Raw genomic sequence first — 23,712 nt, forward strand, 5'->3', positions numbered from 1 at the left:
ACGTTCGTCTTGTTCGGCCAACGGACAACCGCGAAAAGAGGACAGATCAAGCTCAGAATTAAACAGCAGCGTGCTATGATCGAACCCACTGTCACTCATGAGTGATGTTCATTCATTAGACACCAGAACGAGGGGTACGACGCAGTGAGTTATCGGGCGGGCCATATAGCAACAATCAATACGAAACTAACGATTTTAAATTGGCTCACTACTTGACTAGCCTATTGGTCCCAAGCAAATAGATTAACGTACCCCATTCTAGTCGAAATTCTAATACTACACTATGTTTTGATTCGCTATGAAAGTTTGACAGATAAAATGAGGGGTTCGTGGATTTTCCTATGTTTCGAGGGGTGCATCGATTAGCTTGGGACCGAAGAGAGTACCAGAGCTGAGCCAAAAAGTTGAGCACGTTTCTTCGGGACCTTCTGGTCTTAGAGTTACCTCTATGCTTATAGTACGTTCAGACTACAGAGTTATAACATGTTATAGCGCTATCTTGATGGTGGTCTCTGTGTTGCAATTATTTGACAACCGTTATAACATGTTATAACTCTCCAGTCACAATTTGAAAAAGTAATATGGATGTTCCTGATCCGATGAAACTTTGTTCCAAAATGTCAGATAATGGTTAATATTTAATTTTATCTCCGAGAAAAAGGAAGATATCCGTCCGGATAGATAAGATGTCCGTCAGAGATCATTTTACATTCACGATCATAAATAATAAGCTGTACGTCTCGGATCACTTCGAATCCACATTCTGGAAAAGTTAAATATCTTTCTCGGATCACCAACGTTTCAGGAAGATGAGCTGTTCGTCAACCATTGTTAATTTTCGACTGATTTTTAATAGCTTATCTCTTTTCTACGCTGGGTGAGTGATTCTAGTATCAACACTTACATCATCGTGGTAAAACCCCTCCGGCAAAACGTTACTAAGAAGGGCGTTCTTTCGATCCACGTCAATCCCGCGGGGAGCCTTCAATCGTTTCAAGCTGCTATCAAAAGCATCATCTGTGACCGTCTTCATTTGCTTTTTTGAAAATAAAAAGCAGTATGACAGATCACTTCCTTCCTCGACTGAATTGCTGTACCCGAATTGATAGCTGTGCTTGCGGAGAACCATTTTTCGAATATTCTCGATGTACGGTCTCGGCTGAAATTTGTTCAGCGTATACTGCGAAGGAATTAAAGTAGTCTGGAAGAAGTTTTTAAGCGACATTTCAAGAACTTCCACGTTCTTCTTCGCTTTGCCTACAACCTCCTTGAAGTCTGGAAAAATTATTATTGGATAACCAATATGATTCCGCATTCCTTTTTCCACCGCCGCATGGAAACTGTCGGCGGACATAAACGTATGCCCGGACTCGAAGTATTTGAGAACCAATTCCTTAATCTGAATCGAATTCATCAAAAGAATCAGATGAAGGAATTTGTTCCAATTCTTGTTTTGTCCAGAGAAGTAGTCTAGCGACATGGTAACTTTATCGTAGGATCCAAGTCTTGTTCTTGTAATTATACGGTGAAAGCAACTTGTTATGTTGTTTGCGGACCGACCACTAATCGACTCGTCCCATAGGTAAGCGAACACTGGGCAATCCTGAGTGTACTTCCCAACAGGCGCAAACGTCTCATTAAAAGCAAGACGTCGTTGGGAGGATACAACACTCTTCAATCCTTCCAGACGCGGAAGCTGAATAACCTGAAAGCAGAAAAGTACTTAGAAGTAATTGTTAGAGTAATTGCTTTATTTTTGTTACCTTCTGGAGGTCAACAGCCAGTACGACATGTCCAGGTTCTGTCTCATCTCCGTCACATTTGTAAGCGATGCGGGATAATTTAGCCAAGCGTTTATGTTCCGAATACTTAAAGCATATAGAGCAATCATCACTTACAGAGCCGTCCTCGATTGTATGGTCAGAATCCTTGAAGTGTTGATCTGCTACAACGCAGGTTTCACACTGCTCATGCCCAAGCTTCACGAAAGAAATATTCATCTTTTTGATTTGTCGAGAATACACAGAATAGCTAACGTTCAAATCATGTGTGTCTTGATAATCCTGATTAATTGCTTTTTTCGGTTAAATCTGACGGTAGATATAAACTGTAACAGAGGTAATCAAATATGATCTTTCGACCAGCACTCTCATCTCCTCCCTTACCTTAAGAAGGAAATAAGATGAGTGCCTACACTGATAAATGAAACTATTCTCATTTTGCTTGAAATTTAATCAATTTGACATTAAATTCAGTTTAATCATATCACGCAATATATAATTACGTAATAATACTCTCTTTCTAAAAAAATAATCATCCGATATTAAACCCAGTTTAATCATGGTTGATTAGATTGAAAATTATCTTTTTTTTTAATTTTTTAATCAGTATTGATTCTATTATTGGTTATATCCGGTTGTAATGGAGCTTTAGTAGCTTAAGTGTGTGTTACATTCGCGTTAACATTGTGTCCGCTAAAAGTTATTTTTAATTCGTTTGACTGTAGTTTTTAATCGTTTTTTCAACGTTGACGTATTATCTGGACCTGCTTTCATCGCTAAATTGTGGAGTTGATTTGTGAATTTGCTGTTTTGGACGATTCCGAAGGATTTAATTTTCAACCACATTCCTGTATTCGGGCTAACGCTATCATTTGTTGCTGTTCACTGAGTTTTGTTTTGTTCGCTGTAAGGATGGAGAAAAAACAATGCGGAGAATGCCAGTTGGAAATCAATGAAATCGAGCCGTTGCACTGCGGCTTTTGTGAGGTTTACTTCCACATCAGCATGCAATGTTGTGGTTTCAACCTCAGTCGTGCGAGCAAAGACCTATTCTCGCAAGGCAAGGCTGTATTCGTTTGTTCAAATTGTCGGGGTAAAATGAATGGCAGAAGTGTGAAACAGTATTTTACTGATGAGATCACACACGACACGACTCCGTCACCTGATGGCTTACCGGCTCAGGTTCAACAACTGTTCAACTTGGTGGAATCGCTGAGTGATAAAGTTGACAAGTGCATTTCCATGGATATTCCTGCTGAGCGACCATCGAATCGATCAAGGAAGGGAAATGCCTGGCCCAGACTTGGTGTTAAACGTCGTCGTGGTAATGAAGGTGGACCGATTGGCACTTCTTCTGTGCGTGGGACCAATGCAATTGATCTCAGTGACTTGTCTGTACCGTGTCTAACACCACCGATCTCCCCTCCAAAGTTCTGGCTCTACCTGTCCGGATTACACCCGTTAATAACTGCTGAGGACATTCAAAAAATTACTTCTCACTGCTTGGATCTAACAACACCTGCTGACGTCGTGCGTCTCGTTCCCAAGGATGTGGATATGACGAAGCTGACTTTCATTTCCTTCAAAGTTGGCTTGGATCCATCGCTGAAAGAACTAGCTCTCGACGCTTCTACGTGGTCTGATGGGATATTATTCCGTGAATTCACCGACTACTCAAAAAACCAGTCTGGATCCAACGGCAATCCACTGACAAATACTTAAGGCTCTATCATGTGGACGGTGGAAACCCTAGGGTTAGCACCATTATCAATAATCATTCTTTGCGACATTCTGTGGACGGTGGAAACCCTAGGGTTTCCACCAGAGGTGAGTATCTGTACCATCCACCAAATATTCCCGCGCCAAATATTTCCATGTTGCAGAACACGACCCGTGACGCTAATCGTTTATGGGTTTATTACCAAAACGTACGTGGACTGCGCACCAAGATCGACGACTTTTACTGCAACGTCCTGGAGTGCAATTTTGACGTCATCATTTTAATCGAGACGGGGCTTAACGAGGCTATCAATTCGACGCAGCTTTTCGGAAGCAACTACAATGTGTACCAATGTGACCGAAGCCATATAAACAGCAGCAAATCTCGTTTCAGAGGGGTTCTAATTGCCGTACATCATCGTTTCATCAGTAGCAGTGTCGTTGCAACGAGCGGAGAAACGATAGAACAAGTGTGTGTATCGACGAGGATTGGATCCAAGCGACTATTGCTGTGTGCAATTTACGTTCCTCCAGACAAGAGCAAGGATCTCAGCGTTTTGAATGGGCATATTGAATCGATCCAAGAGCTTTGTAACAGTGGCTCTGACAGCGATTGCTTGCTGGTATGCGGTGACTACAATCAACCTGGGATATCCTGGAGTTGGGCTGATGGCGAGATTCGACCTGTGAACTCTGTTCCTTTACCAGTTGCTAGCTCATTCTTGATTGATGGCATGGATTTCCACAACCTGCATCAGAGAAATCTCGAGCGCAACCATTTAGGACGCATCCTGGATTTGTTCTTTTGCCATACGGACTTTCCTGTGGAAATCTCGAGATCTGTTTCACCACTCTTGCCAGTTGATCTTCATTATCCGCCACTAGTCGTCTGCTTACCATCTCTAGTTGATGACGGTGCACTGCTGCTGAAAGCGAGTGATGAGCTTGCGTTAGACTATAGCAAGATTGATTTCGATGTTCTAATGGACTTCCTTTCCGTCACTGACTGGGATCTTCTTTTCGATGGACTGAATGCAGATGAAATGGCTGAAACGTTGTGTGCTGTGCTAAATAATTGGATGGTTACAAACGTACCGATTCGTCGGCCTGCTGTTTCTCCTGCGTGGAGCACCGCTTTGCTACGAAAACTAAAACGAAAAAGAAATGCTTCGCAACGTAGACTTCGGCGATACCGTTCCCTGGCAAATAAGCTTAGTTTTCACTTGGCGTGTAACGAGTACCGTAATCTAAACTCTTCGCTCTACAAATCGTACGTTTTACGAGTGCAAACTAATTTAAGGCGAAACCCCATTGCTGTTTGTGTTGAACATCAACGACGCACTTCTTCTACTTGGAGATGGCTGTAAGCTTGCGTATGCCGATGACCTAAAGCTGTACTTCGTGGTGCGGACTGCTGAGGATTGCATTCGTCTTCAATCGGTATTGGATCTGTTCGTTGATTGGTGTCGTCGGAATAAGCTTACCCTCAGCATTCCTAAATGTATGGTAATGTCGTATTACCGCATCAGGCAGCTGATTGTTTTTGACTATGCCATCAACGGTGTGGTTCTTCAAAGAACCGACCAGTTCAGCGATCTTGGTGTTCTACTGGACCATAAGTTGACGTTCAACCTCCACCGCTCTGCTCTGATCACAAAGGCGAATCGCCAGCTAGGTTTTGTGTCGAAAATATCGAAGGACTTCATTGACCCTTCTTCTTCTTCTTCGCATTTCAAGCTTATTGCATATCGCATATTAGCTTATTGCGTGCTCTCAACTTAGTGTTCTAGATGCACTTCCACAGTTATTAATTGAGAGCTTTCGATGCCTGTACCATTTTTGCATTGATATGATTGTGTGGCAAGTCCAATCATACTTCTACGCCCAAGGAAGTCGAGAAATTTTCCAACCCGAAAAATTCCTAGACCGAACCGGGAATCGAACCCAGCCACCTCCAGCATGGTCTTGCTTTGTAGCTGCGCCTTTACCGACTGAGCTAAGGGAGGCCCCACTTCATTGACCCACACTGCCTGAAAGCTCTCTATTGCTCACTTGTGCGACCAATCCTGGAAAATGCCTCCTTGGTCTGGTTTCCTCATCAGTTGACTTGGAGCTTGAGGATCGAAAGTGTTCAGCGCAAGTTTATCAGGATAGCATTACGTAATCTACCATGGCGTGATCCGCAAAATCTCTCGCCGTATTCTGATCGCTGCAATCTGCTGAGCTTGGATACTCTGGAATGCCGACGGAAAAATCAGCAAGCAGTTTTTGTTGCCAAGCTATTGAATGGTGAGGTCGACTGCTCGAGGCTTCTCTCGCTGTTGGATATCCGAGTACCACCGAGAACATTACGAAGTGGTACCCTTCTCCAACCGCGGTACCATCGAACGGCGTTCGGTTACAACGAACCACTAACAACTATGATGCGTACGTTTACGGCTGTCGAAGAATTATTCGAATTTGGGGAATCTTCATCTCGCTTTTTGGCACGGATAAGAAACACTTGAATTGTTTTAGCTTTAAGGTTGTTTCATGTAGACAATAATAATAATAATAATAATAATAATAATAATAATAATAATAATATCACAGACAAACAGACATAACTCATTGAATATTTCTCACTGTGAAACGTCGTCGCTTAAACACTACCACCATCTGTTGAGTACACTATGGTGGGTAGTACGCTGAACAGATGGCGGTAGTGTGTAAACGTCAAATGCAAGGGAATTGACTATGCGCGCTACGGGTGGCGGTACTACCAACTACGATACTTTTAAATTGACCGTTAAATGCTTGTTCGATGAACAACATGCAACAGTTATGTCTGTTTGTCTGTGATTACATATTAATATTCAAAAAGAATAAAATGACATAGAAACGTGGAAAGACCACGGGACAGTTGGGATATGTTCACAGATAACGACAAACTTCAGTTGATTATCAATGCTTCATTTACGATTGATTTTATTGTTATTTTTTCGCCTCTCGACACAGTATCCAAACGTTTCAAAGGAATTTGTTCAACTACCATGTTACTCCTCTGCAGCATACGTCCGAAACGTGAACGAGCGCCGCTCTACCGGAACAGTATTTTTTTTTTTTTTTAGAAACCAACTAATGTTTTCGAAATTTGTATTCCTCTTGTTACCTTGGATCATCCTCTACCCGGGGCTTCGTTTTTTTCCTTTTCACTGTTTTACTTTATACATATTTTCTCTCTTTCTCGTGTACGTGTCAACAAGGAACTGCTTTCCTGCTACTGCAATGTTCTCAAGTTGTCGAAGTCTATTGATGTTTTCCTTTGTTATTTTGTTTTGTTATAATTATTTTAACAGTTGTTTAGCTGTTTGTATGCTTCCTGAAATATATACTTGGTTTTCTGTTTACTGTTGCGTAAATTTCAAACTGTTTGCGTGTTTTTCGAAATGGATTTTAGTTAAATATACCTAGTTAAATTAGTATCCTTCCGTATGCATCAATTTAAATATTACATATTTCCCTTCTATCCTTTCCTACACATTTCTCGTCCGTTTACTTGTTTCCCTACTTGAGGAAAACGTTCGTACCTATACATTCACAGCTAATTCCTAGTCCACATTTTGTTTACAGTCAATATTACATACTGAAGAATTCATATTAAAATTATTATAACATACGTGCTTCCATCCGTAATTCCTTCTCCTCACTAGACTACATTGATAACTATTTCTTTATCATATCCAATTGTATTCCGCTCGCTCCGCTCTTTCTCGCTATAGTATGGTCTTGTGTATGTTGGAGGTGAAGGGAAGTTGTTTAACGAAACTAACTACATAGCTTAATAACATTTAGCTGCTGACTAAGTTCACTGCTTTCGCCATAGTGGACAGCATCCTATCTCATTCGTTTTTTTTTTAATGGGGGAAAACAATTTTTGATCAACAAAAATGCAAAAGCGTAATAAAACAAGGAAAACATAAGTGTCATATAAAAACGTAATTCAAGCTAAGGGATATTTAGGGTAAAATCGCGACAAAAATTATAAACAGAATTTTCAACAACGATTCGATTAGATGGAATGCCAAAAAACTGAACAAAACTGCGCAGGTGTACGTGTACGGCAAACGGCAAACGCACCCTAGTAAAGAACGGTCATCTTGGAGGATGATGTAGGATTTCGTCTGGATGATGAAGAAAAATCAAAGTTTCGCAATCAGTTGTTGAAAAAGTTTCTTTCAAATGAACCAACACGGTTAGAACAATTCTATCTTTTTAAGGGGTTAATCTAATGGAAGATTTCTGATATCAGTTTTTGGAAACAACACGGGCATAGAAAATTCTACGAAACAGAGATTTGTACAGAATATTTACAGAAGAAAGTAACTACGATCCAAAAATCCGAAACGACTCTGTAGGCAATAGAGCTAACAGGTTGGTCTACGGGAAGAGTGCATTTACGAGAAAAATTCAACGTCTTTCTCGAGTGCACTGAACTGATCTACGATGATGATGATGGTGATAATGAATGCTAGTCTACTACAATCGTCTACTGCTGTATTGAAAAAGGTCATATTGTCATAAGTTATCAGTTTGCTGTAAACATTTTCTTCTTTAATTATCGATACTGCATAACACGTTACTTGTGATTTATCTTGGTTTTTGTTGGGAAAAAAATATATCCGGCTAGCCAACAGTGATAGATTAAAAAGAATGAAAAACTAACTATTTGCAGTAAAAGAACAGGACTGTTTAAAATAAATAAATATTGTTAATCATCTCAAGTTTTCCATCTCAAAACAAAGCAAGTTATTTACATTCATCGTCTCCCATTCTCTTTAGCCGATAATTTTCATAACTGACAATTGTTGTAATTCTTTTTTTTCGGGCGAAAAGTAGATCGTTACCAGTCCGTGACGCACACATGTAGCTGGTTCCCTCGGTTCCGGATTTGGGCCCTCCCACTCTCACTTACACATGTTCGATCGAGCGGGGGCTGTCGGAGGAATTCGACAGTAACGGAAAATCGAAACACTCAAACCTCTACGAATACGGGCCACACCATCATAAACAATGCACACAACAACACTCAACGATTTATCGCCTCATTTTGGAATCTCTGTAGAATAGAATCGGGAAAATGGGGAAAAGAAACAAAGGGAAACGCACAATGCAGGAAAGCCACATTGTGGATGATTATTACAATGATGAATTATGTTTGTACAGTAAAAGAAACCCATCACCAATTGGAATCTTTACGATGGTGTATTAGAATGAATGGAAGGGGTTAGTAATTTGGTACATGTTTTCTTCTGTTTAGCTACTATTTCGGGAATGATCGTAGCCAACACTTGTTAACTGAGAGTGCCTAACTAGTGCCATAACAACCAGCCGGTCACTGCTGTGTTGTCCTGTAGATTTGCCGTTTTTAGAAGACACATTGAAAATCTAAGCTTAATATTCTTGGGAGCTTCAAGTGGTTGCTATACCTCGAGACCTGCCCATCTGGGAAGCTGCTATCTTCGACAAAGTTCTTCAGATAACCAAGGCCTTCTACATGGTGAAAAATTAAAATTTAAATATATCGAGCTGTACAGAGTTCACTGTAGTTGAAAATTCACAGAACATACTGAAAGTTCACATGTACACTACCCGTGCAAAGTCGGTTTACAAAATAAAAGATATTTTGCTGGGATATCAGCAAAAGTAAATGCCCAGGTAATCGGCTGTTGGAGATTTTACCGACCTAGATTAAGTGTAAACCAGTCCCCAGAGAGCCAAAAAGTTCAAATTTGATAGAGAAAATTTGCTCTTACGACCTCAATCTCTCAACATGCCATGTATTTTGATGACAATCGGTTTGTGATTTCCCTTTCACAGATTACAAAATAGAGTACCTGACACTACAAAACATGCCTGGTACCTCTATATATACATTTAGTTTAACATTTGAAGTCCCTCCTTTTTTACATATTCTGCGCAAAAGATACTTTCTGCCCCGCCCCATTCATAAAAATCGGCGGGAAATTCTGTGAGGGATTAGCTATTTTGTGTGTAGGATGTGTAATAAAGGAGGGACTTCGAATATTGATCTAAATGCATATATAGAGGTACCAGACATGTTTAGCACTGCACTGTCCTCTGTGAACAATTAACGTAAAACAGATTATGAGTAGCTTTCGATAGATGCCACCGCAAACAACAGCAGTGACATCTGATGGAACATGAATGCAGAAGCTTGACAAAATGATTAATTGACCGGGGACAAAAGTCTGATATCGTAAGGTCTGTATCCACATTAATCCGGACACCTACAAATCACTGTAACTTTAGAAATATTGCACGCAGGAGTGAAAAATTTCGCTGAGGTATAGCTAGGAGTCATTGACTTTTTGCCGCAAGATTTCACCAATACAACGTCGCTAATGTAGCCGTTTAAAATCGATTTTCAACCACGAAATCAGCTGTCAAAGTGTTCGACTTGACAGCGGTTTGTTTTTTTTTTTCAACCAGTAAAACGCTTGTATTAATGAAACTGCTCACTAATATTAACGGTGATGGAGAACTCTATTGACGAAAAAGACTATGATTTGTGTTTACAATACATGTTTAGTGTTCAACATGGCGACGAATGAAAAAAAAAACACGTGCGCGAGCGGATTATGTACGGAAGTAATGCAAATCCTGACTTGTCAATTAATTATATGATTTGAGTAGTAGCTATACTGAAGATCCGAGAGATGTCGCCCCTTCAGTGGTAGGAAAATCATTTTTGCAGTATGGAGAATATCAGAAAATCCACGATTTGTGACTAAACATGCTTTCACAGAAGGAAACAAATAAACGAGTGTTTACCTTATCACCATAGTAGTGTACTCGTGCAATTTTTGTGCATCTAAAACTGCCCATAAAGACACGATAATGAATAAAAACTGAAAATTTTCATGCATTTCCAAATGGTTTCTTACCATTCCCATACATTCGAAGTGACTGGCCCTCTGGATGTGGATGATGTCAAAAACAACAAAACATGATTAATTAATCATGTTTTGTTGTTTTTGACATCATCCACATCCAGAGTGCCAGTCACTTCAAATGTATGGGAATGGAAGGATGTGGATGATGTCAAAAACAACAAAAACAACAATCGAGAGATATTGGGCTCTGGTAAGAAACAAGGAATCAAAGATATCCAACACTTCCAACCAATTTGGACAAAGACGGCCACCACGGGTATCTGAGGAGTCTGTACAAACCCTAATGGATGCAGTTAAGCACAAAGTTCGAACATTTTTTGCAAATACCGAATAACTATGTTTTGACTTCGTGAATTTTTAAATCATATCCCATGAATCAGAAATTGACAACTACAATTGACATATAATGCGAAATTATTGTTTACTTAAGTTTTGATGTGTCCGGATTATTGTGGATACAGACCTTACATAGTTCGAAAACCCTATATAAAAAGCAGTATTTCAGCTTTATATTACAAAAAAAACGGAAATTTGTGAGCTTTCTTTTACCTTGATTTGTTTTCCGTACTGAGTACCAATGCTACCGACGCCAGGAAGGCAGCTCCCACGTCACGCCTCACATACAGTGTTTCCTGAATGTTTAAAAGCTTATCGGTATCAAAGGTTCTAAAAATTGGTATTTATTGGTATTTACTATTTAAATTAATTTAATATTTGTGCCGTTTTTCAAAGCAAAAATTTTAACTTTTTGACTATGATCGGAAAATTCCGGAAGAAAACTCCGGGGAATGTTTGAATTAGCTTCTGGAGGAAGCTGAAAACAACATCCAGAGAAAGAAGAAAAAAGCTCTCCTTGAGGAAAGTTCTGAGAGAACACAAACAAATGTCCAATCGCTTGTCTCTCTTTATCCCGTTCAAGCTTCGGTGAAACGGACGAGCGAAAGGACCCTCGACTTTGAAAGTTTCGTCTTTTATGCAACACATCAACAGAGGTTTCATGACGTGTATGACGGAAAATGAAAATATATATTTAAAGCATTTCACACGTAAAAACACTTGAAGATTACACGTTACATGTTTAATTTATCTTCAATCCACATATATTTTTAAAAAAATATCGAAAAGGGGACATAACGCATATTAAACAAATTGAAAGAGCGGCGATAGAGTGTTCGTGAAAGGGATTGAAAGTCATAATGAGGTTTCGTTCAACTAGAAAATCGACGTTACTTTCATTGAAAGCGATGAGCAGAGCAACGACGAGAAGATCCACAGCCAGCCTTTCCTTCTAAGCGTACTTCTTTTTCATTTTCGTTTCTTTTTGATAGTCTAGCTAGGCGTTATAGAAATGAAGCGTTGAACACGTTGTATGAGAGAAACAAAACACGATTTCATTTTAGAGCTTCAAAAATGTAGAGCCCTGGCTCCCACACCTGGACCCTACCTATCGACATATCAACTTATGGACCGGGGACCAACTTCCCTTTCGAAGGAAGGTGTGATCAGAGATTATATGCCTCAGAAAATCCCGGCGGGGCCGACTGCGATTGAACCCAGGCCCTTTGGTGTGAGAAGCCATGGGCGCCGCTAATTAGCGAGCCTGCTGGTTACTTTAGAATGCGAATATTATTGCTCCATCAACACCAATTATAAGTAACATCTCATACCAATGATTGCTCTCAGCACAGGAAACAGAGTTCAGGTGGTTCAAATGAAATCTATGAGCAAATATATTTTACCGGAGAAATTCAGGAATCCCGGGAAAGAATATTTATGTTCCCGGAATTCTAGAATCCCGGAAATGTAAACACTACATGGGAGCCACTCTTGAGTTCCTCTAAAGCTTGCAAACAGCTTTCACACTTCCCTGCGCTGAGGTGGACACAATTCCACTAATCCCCAAATCTAACCGCTAATAAACTGAGCCAACAATTTGGTCAGCGATTATCGCTAGCGCAAATTTTTAAAGTCATTACCGCTTTTGTTATTTCCGTTTCAGTGAAAATAATTCGACACATCTGACAGCCACAGCATGCTTTTAAAGCTGATAATCTGACGCCAAATGGTAATTTTTCTCGGAATTGGCAACAGCTTCCGCTAAATTGATGTTTCGCTTAATATTCCGGACAGTGATGGCAGAATCATTAGAAAATTGATATTTTGCGGCTCTCATACGCTCTCAGTATCACGCGTGATATTGAAGCAAAACATAATGCTTGATATTGATTGTACAAGCTCCTTTGATATTGCGAGACTATTCACAACGTGTAAAGTTGAAGCCTCGATTGAAGCTGAGAGTTGAATCGACGCAAAAATGATTCCGTCGCACCTCGTTTTCTTAGATGGCAGCCCGCATAAGCGCGAACCATAAATTGACCTTACCGATAATGGTTATAAATTGTTTATAATCCCTGCTAAACTTCAACTGAAATGGTTATGGAACTTTACATGAACGTTTAATGATAAAGTTTTAACCTTAAGTATTATAGTTTTTTGGAAGTGGACCTTACAAATAATGGGTTGTTAAGAACCATTACCATTCAAAATTCTTGTTTTCTCCATACATTTTCGGAAAGAAAACTATACTAAAACCTTTTAACTTATGGTTTGAGAACATTAATGGTAATGGTTATGGTAACCAGTAAGGTCCATGAATGGTTTTGTAACATCGATCAACTTTATGTGGAATATATCGCGAATTGGTTGCCTGTAAATTACTGATTACCAATTCACGATATATTTCACGTAAAGTTGAGCGATAATACAAAACCATTAATGGACCTTACTGACTACCATAACCATAACCATTAATGTTCTCAAACCATAAGTAAAAACGTTCTAATATAGTTCTCTTTCCGAAAATGTATGGAGAAAACAAGAATTTTGAATGGTAATGGTTCTTAACAACCCATTATTTGTAAGGTCCACTTCCAAAAAACTATAATACTTAAGGTTAAAACTTTATCATTAAACGTTCATGTAAAGTTCCATAACCATTTCAGTTGAAGTTTAGCAGGGATTATAAACAATTTATAACCATTATCGGTAAGGTCATGTGATGGTTCGCGTTTATGCGGGAGACACGAAGCGACTGCTGCTAGCCGCTATGGAAGTTTTGGTTGCGTTCGGGTGTAAATCAAAAATCATGAAACTCAATCTCACCACAGTTTGGAGAGATTTGCAGCTGAGTGAGTTTTGTTAGTCTTGATATTCCGAGCTGCAACATCACAACTTGCAATATCAATCGCAGGTGTGTGCTTGCTAATTTGTCTACGAAAATCTAGTGTAATCTTGGGCTTTGATGAGATTTGATTTTTTGATATTTTTACAACACTGATTCCGCAAATGATTCACTAAGAATACTAGTAGGCATACTTTAAAGGGTGGGCCTACTTCACAACCCCCGTTCCCTACTGTCAAATTTGCGATCTCGATTTTTCCATAGGAAATTATATTAGAAACGGTTGTTTTTCCTTGATTTGTTTTCCATCGATCTTGTTTTTCATACTGAGTACCAATGCTACCGACGCTAAGGAGGCAGCTCCCACACCAGAACCCTACCGATTAACCCATCAACTCATGGACCGGGAACCAACGGCTTTACTTCTCTTCCGAAGGAAGGTGTGATCACAGATTGTATAAAAGCTACGTATGAACTAAAGGAGTGTAGTCCCGCGTTATCGTGGAATCAGAAATATCATATTATCAGAAATATAAACATAGTAGCATAATTGTATTCACAAAAATTAAATCGAGAAATCCGAGAGTATTTTCTAAAATTTTCAAAGATAAAAAACATTAATTTTGAAAATTTTTGGCAATTTAGAATAAGAATAGTTAGCGGTTATCGTAAGCTTCCGATAATCTCATGATTAACTTATGGTTTAGGGGTTATCGATGCTAATACTTTTAATTCATTACTCATTACCTGTTATTGGAGATACATTATAGGTGAACTGTGCCCACCTCTGCCTCTATACCAGGTGCTGTACTGCCGCTCTTCGCATGTCGGTCCCATAGTCATTTTTGTCAAAACTAAGTTTTTCAATGCAAATGGTAGCTAATTACCCATATTTTTATAATACTAGATGAACTCAACAACTTTGTTCTGAAAACCTTTGGAAAAAACACTCAAATAAGAAGCAATGGCACGAAGCAAACTTGAAACGCGATTTTCGCTATGGGACTGACACGCGAAAAACGGCAGTGTACTGTTCTTCAGTCCGTTCTATCTTGGAGTACATATAGCGCCTGTCATAGGTTTGAGTGTTCAAAGGATGTTTGCTCGTTACACGTTCCATCATTTACCCTGGTGTGGTTTGTATTCTTATGTGGACCACTGTCCACCGAGGACCATTTCGCAATCTTCTTAAACAGATCATAGTGAACATGCTCTTAGAGGAGCTTATCTGTTTATTTCTTTGACATTAAAAAGTGAACAAGTCATTCCTTATTGATAACATCAGCATGTTGAACAAGCCATGCTAAGGTCCGTTACGATGAACAAACATTTCTATGGCTTAAAAAGCTTTGAATTAATCTTCCAGCTATCTGAGAGATCCGGTTCGCTATGATTTCTCCTGGAAGCTTAGGAAAAGTTTCTCGGCTTTGTAGGCTCTTGCAGATTTCAGGAACTTTTTCGATTCGTTTCAGAAGATTGTATTTCGTTAGTTAAAATTGTAGCAGAAGAATTCTCAATTCAGAAGAAGGTAGTAATCCACTGCTACGGCGGTCTTGATAGGCACTGTATTAGATGACTGATAACAAAATTGAAAACATGCACGTTTTAAACCCTTTATTGAGGTTTTTGGTGGATAATAGTTAATGACGTGGATAGAAGAAAGCTTCCTGAATCAGTAGATATAAAAGTAAAATCACCGAATTGTTTATTACCATTACCATTTACAAGTGGAAGTCAGTTATAAAAAGTTATCTAGCATGAGTCGAAAGAGATGAAGCAATCAACGATAGTATTTTCTAACAGTTAGGCGTTTCAAAACAATAGCACTAAATAAAACTACGTAATCCGTTACATGCTAAATAGCCTTCGATTCCCTTTCAGCCAGCACCACCTGCCCGTTTTTTTCTTTTTTAGTTTTCTGTTGTTAGCTCGTCACCACCCGAAATATTCCGAAATATACGTTAACAACGACCCGCGGATGCATCACACCACCTGAACTACTTTCACACACGTGCGGACCAAAGTAGTGTCCAATTTTAGAAACGAATTAGGCGAGCAGGACCTACCGCGTCACTTTGTCTATAAGCGTATTGATCCGGGTTTCGGAGAACCCGGGCACTAGCTTGTGGATGATTTCCTTCACAAACAGATCGTTCACCCCGGGGCAGGTCAGTTCGGCCTTCTCGAACGCAAGCCGCAGGTCGCTCAGCTCCGCATTACTGGAACTGGAGTAACTTCGCTGCATCTGTAGGGACGAAACGGAATATGAAAATTGCTTTGATGAAAATAAAACTTATTCAAACAAACCTCCGATAGTAGGGGGAAAATGATCGACTTCAGGCAACCGCTGTTTGTCCGACTCTTGGAGTTATTATTTACATTTGTAATACTGTTGCTTCTGGGATTACCATTACTGTGACTATTTTCGCGTTCTCGTCGCAAACTACTGATCTTTTCCTCGCCATCTCCCCGATGATTGGACACCTGAGGAAAATGCGTTCGTTTAAGTTTAAGTTCGATTTGAGCAAGCATTCAGGTAAACTAACCTCCTTTGAACCTCTCCTTTCTTTGTTCTCCCGCTCGACTTCCTTCTCCCGTTCTCGTTCCCGTTCCCGCTCCCTCTCCCTCTCCCTTTCCCTCTCCCGCTCACGTTCCCGATCCCTATCCCGTTCCCGTTCTCGCTCCCGATCACGGTCCCGTTCACGTTCCCGCTCACGTTCACGCTCTCGCTCTATTCGATCTCTTTCCCGTTCCTTCTCGCTTTCCCGTTGCCGTTCTAGACTTGCCCGATCGTTTGGATAGTGACCGATGTCCTTCTGCGGTGACGTGGGCTCTCGATCCGACGAGACTAGCTGTTGCTTTCGGCTGTTGGAATTGCTGTTGGAGGAAATCAGCGCCGACGAAGTCTGCGACTGATGTGATGGCGACGTGGGTGTTCGTGGCTGTTTGGAATGCTAGAATTGGTTTACTGGCAATAGGATGGGGAATGTCAAAATCAACTAACCTGACTGGATTTCTGCTGGTTCAGGTTGTAGTCTCTATCTCGATCGCGATCCCTCGCGTTGCCTAGCATCATCATGTTGTTGCTGGTGCCGTTATGTTTCACCGGTGTCCCAAGTGGATCGTCCATCGAACCTCCCTTGTTGAAGTTGTTGAAGTGCATGCCCTTGACCGTCATGATCCACGGCTCGTCCAGGTCGCTGTCCGGTTTCGATTCCTCACTGAAAGAAATAGTAGTAAATTTAAGGGTGTTGGTGTGGGTACAAAGCAGCACTTACGAGTCTGAATTTTCCGACTCGGTCTCGCTTTCCTCTCCCTTCTGCGTTTTCCATTTCTTGTACCGATCTATCAAATCGATCAGGTATGAGTTCTTTTTCGCTTTCTTGATGAAGGGAAACTTCAACAACTCTTTCGCCGTAGGTCGCTGAAAAATTCAAATACGATTAACACACGTGAACAGCGAATGGAATTCATAAGCCACATACATTCTCCGGATCTTTATTAAGACACGCTTCCACAAAGTCTTTGAATGGCTTGGTATAGCTGCCGGTCAGCTGAGGGGGATTGTTTTTCGGGATCAGGAACAGTACCCTCATAGGGTGCAGCTCCGAATTGGGCGGTTCACCTTTGGCAAGCTCGATTGCGGTTATCCCCAGGGACCAGATGTCCGCTTTGGAGTCGTACATGGACTGTTTGATCACCTCCGGTGCCATCCAGAAGGGCGTCCCGACGAATGTGTTCCGCTTCGAGGTGGTATTGGTTAGCTGTCCGGCCACGCCGAAATCCGCCAGCTTGACATCGCCCAACTCACTGAGTAACACGTTCGCTGCCTTGATATCACGGTGGAGCTTTCGTTCCGAGTGCAGGTAGTCGAGACCCTTCAGGACCTCCCGCAGGATGATGGCTATGTGCATTTCTTCGAACAGACCGGCCTTCATCAGGTCCAGGGCCGATCCGCCACCGAGGTATTCCATGATGATCCATAGCTTGGTACCCTGCAAGGAAGGAGAGATATTAGATGGGTTCTGGACTGGAAAAAAAATCGTCAACTGAGCACTTCAAAGATCGTTTCAAATGAGTTCGAGTAAAATTCCACAATCATGATGTGATTGCAATGAAACATGAAACGGCACTAATAACAAACAAATTGACACACTGTATTAGATATTATATCACGTTTAGCAATCGGGAAATCAAGACCAACAATTGAAATGGCCTTAACTCCATTTTGTAAACAAACCTTGTAAGGCCATTTTCTCGCGAACCGAAACCTTCATTCACAAACCTAAACCACAATCGGGTAGAGGAGAATTTCCCCTACCTGTTCATTATGTTGGTTTGTCTTTGCGGACTTCGGTTCGCGAGAAAATGGCCTTACAAGGCTGGTTTACAAAATGGAGTTAAGGCCATTTCAATTGTTGGTCTTGAAATGTAAGATTCTCTAACATATTTTGGTTATGTGATTTTGATAATGAGTCACCAATCTGAATATCTGTAATATGCAACCCGGGGGCAACTTGACAACTCCAGTATATTGCCTGTGTACCCCGACAATTTGGTGCTGGTGGTTCTGTCAAACTCACAGATTTCAGAAGTGTTATCTGAATAGGGCGAATGCAGAAATGATGTACAGTAAATAAAAGGTTTAAAATTCATCTTATTGTCGCGCGCCCCCCAAACTGGAACGCGCATGTGGTCCACGTTAAGTCCGACGTCAAAACTAACATTAGTGACATAGGAAGTGCAGTGATGCCAGCGAGAAATGTCATTTTGATTTTCTCAATTCATAATCAGTTCATGAAACTTTTTTATGTAGTTTCGTATGTCTTTGAGCAGAACAGAACCAAATGCTTAAACATATGATTTGTAAAACGAAAATATGTGATTGTCATCGAATTAATCGAAACAAATGAGAATTGAGCGCGGATACTTTCGGTGATAGCCATCCTATTGCTATTATTGCTATTGTGGCCAGATTAGTGAAGTTAGGTGAGGTTGATCCGATAATCTGACTGTCCAATCAATACAAAATAATGTTACCAACCTAACACTGTAAAAAATCTCCATAAGAGACCGTGATGTCGGAATATCGAGTCGTCGGATTAACTAGACCCGGAGTGGGGGATACTGTTGGGGATACTGTGTACGCAACTAGTACTGCAAACTGTACAATTTGAGGTACTTGCTTAAAATAGTACCACGTTAGTACAACCAACAATCAATACGAAACTAACGATTTTAAATAGGCTCACCACTTTAGTAGCCTATTGGTCCCAAGCAAACGATTAACGTACCCTATTCTAGTTGAAATTCTATTACTACACTATGTTTGTTTTGATTCGCTATGAAAGTTTGACAGATAACATCAGGGGTGTGTGGATTCATGCAGAACATGCAGGGGTGAGTGAAATAGCTTGGGACTGCTTGGGACCGTTGTTCTGGTACTGAGTGAGCCAAAAATAATAATGATTTTCTTCGGGACCCAGTGGTCTTAGAGTTACCTCTATGGTACAACGGTGTACTTTGTACGTCTGTCCAAGACATTAAATGAATTTAAGCTAAAAATGTTGTATTTTATTCAATATGACTAATTTTCAATTTCAGCCTCTCAAACTTTTTAATTTATTTACCCCGTAAGAAAAACACGGGCAAGTAAACATTCGGTCAGTGGCAAGCCTTCATCGCACAGCTATGCTAGAAGCAATAATCTGAGGCTGATCAAATTCAAGAGCAAAAAACAACTGAAGAAACCAAAGTATTTGTATTGCCATTCGATGATAAAAGAAGATGAATCGGTTTAATTTGTATGGATTTATTTCATTTCACTACGAAAATCATAAATTCGCTCTTTTCATATGGCATTCTTGCCTGTTGTATTCCGTCCACACATGGTGAAGCAAAAATTTGGTTTCCCATAGAGAAATACCGTTGCGGTGGTGAAGGACAATCCCTCTGTTTACGTTGTGTGGCGACATCTACGATTTGCAAGTGGGTACGTGAAACTAAGGTTATCTGTCACCTTGCCGGGGACTTGGTAATATGGTATCCGGTAGGCTTTTCAAATAATTTTATAACAATAATTAATTCCACCACTGCACTACACATCTGGTGACGGCTTCGTACAAAAAAATATAGCTCGCACGTGGGTTCAATATAGTAGCACCAAATTCATCTTGGTCAAGTTCTGCCGGAATGAAGGGAAAACCAGGAAAATTAAACACTTCGATTCTCTACATTTTTTCATCCATGATTAATTTTTTGACGTAGAATTACGTCTTTCGGTAACATATTGGGAGTGCAATTAAAAAAAACCAAAATCGACCGCGTTACAAAAAGTGGTCAGGCTTTGACTACTTATAACTCTGTCAATAGCGGATGGATTTTAATTCTAAATAAGTCAATCGATTGGAAATTTTTCAATAAGTCACAGTCTCGGCATGAAAGTGGTCTGATTTTGATCTTAAAACGCCAATCGACAAAAAAAAATTATCTACGAATCTGTAAAAATTTAGACTTTATCAATTTTCAAAAGGTTGAAAATTGCACGAATCACCGTTTGCTTGCGAAAAGCAGTTTCCCTAACACAGATTTCAAAATCGATTTGCATTCGTTCTCGCCGAACGGTGTTTATTTAATCACGGCGTGTGGTAAGTGGTGGTGTTGCGTACACCATACGGGCAACGCCGCACCTACTCCGGAGACTCATTGATTAGCAGTCCTGTCCCCCGATGGATTTGTGTTGTTGTAGTTAAGTTGGTTGCGGTGCGATGATGGGACAGATAACTGTCATTGACGTCGTCGGATGACGGGTGCAATTAAACAATTGAAGACCAACCGCACGTGAAAGTTTTCCTGCATTATTAATACTAAATATAATAACTAAGTGAATAACTAAACTTTATATAATTTAAAGCTTATTCTAAGTTTATACGGTAAGAGCGCTTCATAAATTTAATATGAAAAACATGAACTTAAAACTAAAAGATTTACAGGATAACTTATAGGATACCGATCAATTTTGCAAAGCTGCAAACTATCTAATTATTGGTTATGTCTACATTATCTCGAGGTAAATACTTTTGAACTACATCTAGATTAAAAGCTTAAAACTATTTACTATACCTTAACAATAGAACACAAATAAGTAAACCAGAAGTCGCACAGAGATCGCAGAACCAGGTGTACGTAGCCTTTATCTAATAATCAATCGTACGGAAATTATATGGAATTTACAAACGTGAGTACGGCGAAGTTTATACAATCCCTTATTGATACCTAATTGAAATTGTAATATTTAGGAAAATTTTAATCGCTGTACATAATAAACAGGATTACTATTTCGGAAAAGCGTTTCCATCGTTGCATATGCAACAATTTAAAATTTTCGTTTTTCGGATCGATCAGAGATGCCACGGAGTGACCGAACCCGTGATCCATTGCCAGATGACAGCTTGCAGCAGACATGCCCACTTTGTAGACTGCCAGACAACAATGACATGGTTAGCTGTGACGACTGTGAACGGTGGTTTCATTTTGACTGCGTCGGAGTTAACGCAGATGTGGCCAACCACGATTGGAGCTGTCAGGAATGCATCGTTGCCAGAGTTCCTGCTCCACGACCGCCGCATCCACGAACTCCTACAGTTGAGCCTTTACTGCACCCGCAGTCACCAGTTCCACTTCTGCCCACACCGCAAACACCAATCTCGCCGGTACCCTCACCACGACTGCAAACTCCGCGAACACCGATCGTGCCACCGCGTAGTCCGTTGCCAAATCCGCAACCACCTACACCACGTCCTCGGACACCACGATTTCCAAATCTGCAGCCACCAACCCCACGTCCGCGTACTCCACGAACACCGATTGTGCCACCGGATGTGCCGCTAGTTCCCAGACAAGCCTTTGTTGATCCCGATCTAGTTAACAAACTTCCTACTGAGCTCCGGATCCAGCTGTTGGAAGAAGAGGAAGCCATCGAGCGCAAGTTTATGTTACGTAGGTTTCAGCTTTTGCTTGACTCATCAGCGAGTTTCAAACCTGTGGTTCAAGGCAACTGTAACAGAAGTGATCCAGCACGTAACGATGTAAGAGATGATCCTGTTTTTCATTCGTCGCCTATGAACGATCATCGTCGCAACATTCCACCATTTGCTCCACCTATGGTCCACCAAAGTCGTAACGAGTCAACATTCATTCCGCGTCTGAGAGAGCAACAACTGTACGTCCCGGTTGACGTTCCACCTTTGGTCAACAATCGACCCAATTTTTCGGCCATTGATCCACCTCGAGTCAATCAACAGCGGCATATACCGGCAGTTAATCCAGCCTACCAACGACCCAATGCTTCGACGTTTGCTCCTCCTCAGACCGACCAGCGTCCGCATATTCCATTGTTTTCCCAGCCGAATCACCATCAGCACCAGAACGCTTCCGCGTTTGCCCCATATGTTGGTCTTCCGCGTCCTACTGCTCAAGTGAACCACCCATATGACTATCATGACTTTCCTTCCGCCATGGGAGCAACGGCGCTGCTGAATGGAAGCCAAATCGCCGCTCGTCATGCGGTCTCGAAGGAGTTACCAGTATTCACCGGTGAACCAGAAGAGTGGCCGCTATTCTTTGCGTCCTTTGAGAACACCACACACCTCTGCGGATTTTCACCCGAAGAAAACATGGTTCGTCTGCAGAAGTGCCTCAAAGGAAAAGCGCTGGAAGCGGTGAGATGTCAGCTATTGCACCCTAGCAACCTGGAACAAGTAATCTCCACGCTAAAGATGCTTTTTGGGCGTCCAGAAATCATAGTACATTCACTGCTGCAGAAAATTAATATTCTGCCTGCTCCCAAAGCGGATCGTCTTGGTACGCTTGTTGATTTCGCTTTGGCCGTGCGTAATATGGTGGCTACCGTTAAAGCCTGTCAATTAGAGGAGCACCTATGCAACCTCACTCTTCTGCACAGCTTAACTGAACGGCTTCCTCCGATGATTCGATTGAATTGGGCGACTCATCGACAGTCTCTTCATGCCGTGACGATATCAGAGTTCAGTGACTGGCTATACAACCTAGCGGAAGCAGCTAGTACCGTGACAATGCCACAGTTTTCAAGTTCATTCGACAGCAAATCTCATCGCGGGCGGAAGGATGATGGATTCTTGAACGCTCACACCGAAATAGATGCGAAGGTTAAGCAACCCGAAGTTAGCGGTGGTTGCCTCGTCTGCCATGGAGATTGCGTTGCAGTTGAGAAGTGCGAGAAATTTCTGTCGTTCGGTCTTTCCGTTCGATGGGACACACTCCGGGAGTACAAGCTATGCCGTAGTTGCCTGGGCAACCATCGTGGTCCCTGTAAGATTGGAAAACTATGTGGGAAGAATGGCTGCCAGTACAAACATCATCGGCTTCTGCACAACGATGCGAAGGATAAACAAGAGACGTTGTCATCCAGTTCGGACAACCGTGGTCCTCAGCTAGGAACCAAAAGTTCGCCAGAAACCGAATCATGCAACACGCATCGTGGAGGAAATAAAGCTGTATTATTCCAGTACATTCCAGTTATTTTGTACCACAATGGAATTGAGCTGCGTACACATGCATTCCTGGACAGTGGATCTTCCCTGACATTGATGGAGGAGAGTTTGGCGAAAGAATTGAACCTGCGAGGTGAGAAGTATCCACTTTGTCTGCGCTGGACTGCTGATACATGCCGATATGAAAAAGATGCCACAATTGTCTCTTTGAGCATCTCCGGCACGCACAGCAGTAGTAGCCAGCACAGCCTGTCGGAGGTCTACACTGTTAAAGATCTGAAGCTTCCGTCACAATCTCTTCCTGCACGTAAGCTGTCAGGAAAGTACGCTCAACTTAAGGGTCTGCCGATAGAACCATACAACAACGTTCGTCCAAAGCTATTAATCGGGATGAGCAATGTTAGGGTACTGCATCCCCTAGAAGGCCGTGAAGGAAAGCTAGATGAGCCTGTAGCAGTTAAGACACGTCTAGGTTGGACGGTCTATGGCACTTGTCCGTCGGCAGGTGGTATGGCATCAGATGAAACTCCACACAACTTCCATAT

The 23,712-nt window shown here is 41.3% G+C and overlaps 1 protein-coding gene across 7 annotated transcripts in view; it reads right to left on the bottom strand.

The window, feature by feature from the left end:
• Nucleotides 1-6,436: 6,436 nt before the first annotated feature.
• GckIII (Germinal centre kinase III) overlaps nt 6,437-23,712 on the bottom strand; it is a 222,135-nt gene continuing 204,859 nt past the window's right edge. For 4 of the 7 annotated variants that reach the window (XM_065228184.1, XM_065228182.1, XM_065228183.1 and 1 more), the window contains 7 exons: nt 17,123-17,632; nt 16,916-17,061; nt 16,642-16,858; nt 16,184-16,591; nt 15,945-16,121; nt 15,704-15,882; nt 6,437-7,663 (listed from right to left, as the gene is read on the bottom strand). In XM_065228184.1, the coding sequence (XP_065084256.1) occupies nt 7,621-7,663; nt 15,704-15,882; nt 15,945-16,121; nt 16,184-16,591; nt 16,642-16,858; nt 16,916-17,061; nt 17,123-17,632 (1,680 nt within the window). In that variant the 3' untranslated portion in view covers nt 6,437-7,620. Of the gene's footprint in view, nt 8,599-15,703; nt 15,883-15,944; nt 16,122-16,183; nt 16,592-16,641; nt 16,859-16,915; nt 17,062-17,122; nt 17,633-23,712 lie in introns of all 7 variants that reach the window. The other 3 variants (XM_065228179.1, XM_065228180.1, XM_065228181.1) reach the window with 3 other exon arrangements.

Source organism: Ochlerotatus camptorhynchus, unplaced genomic scaffold (genome assembly GCF_037179485.1).
Source record: "Ochlerotatus camptorhynchus isolate MF236.1 unplaced genomic scaffold, CSIRO-AGI_Acam_v1.1 ptg000284l, whole genome shotgun sequence".
Classification (NCBI taxonomy): Eukaryota; Metazoa; Arthropoda; class Insecta; order Diptera; family Culicidae; genus Ochlerotatus; species Ochlerotatus camptorhynchus.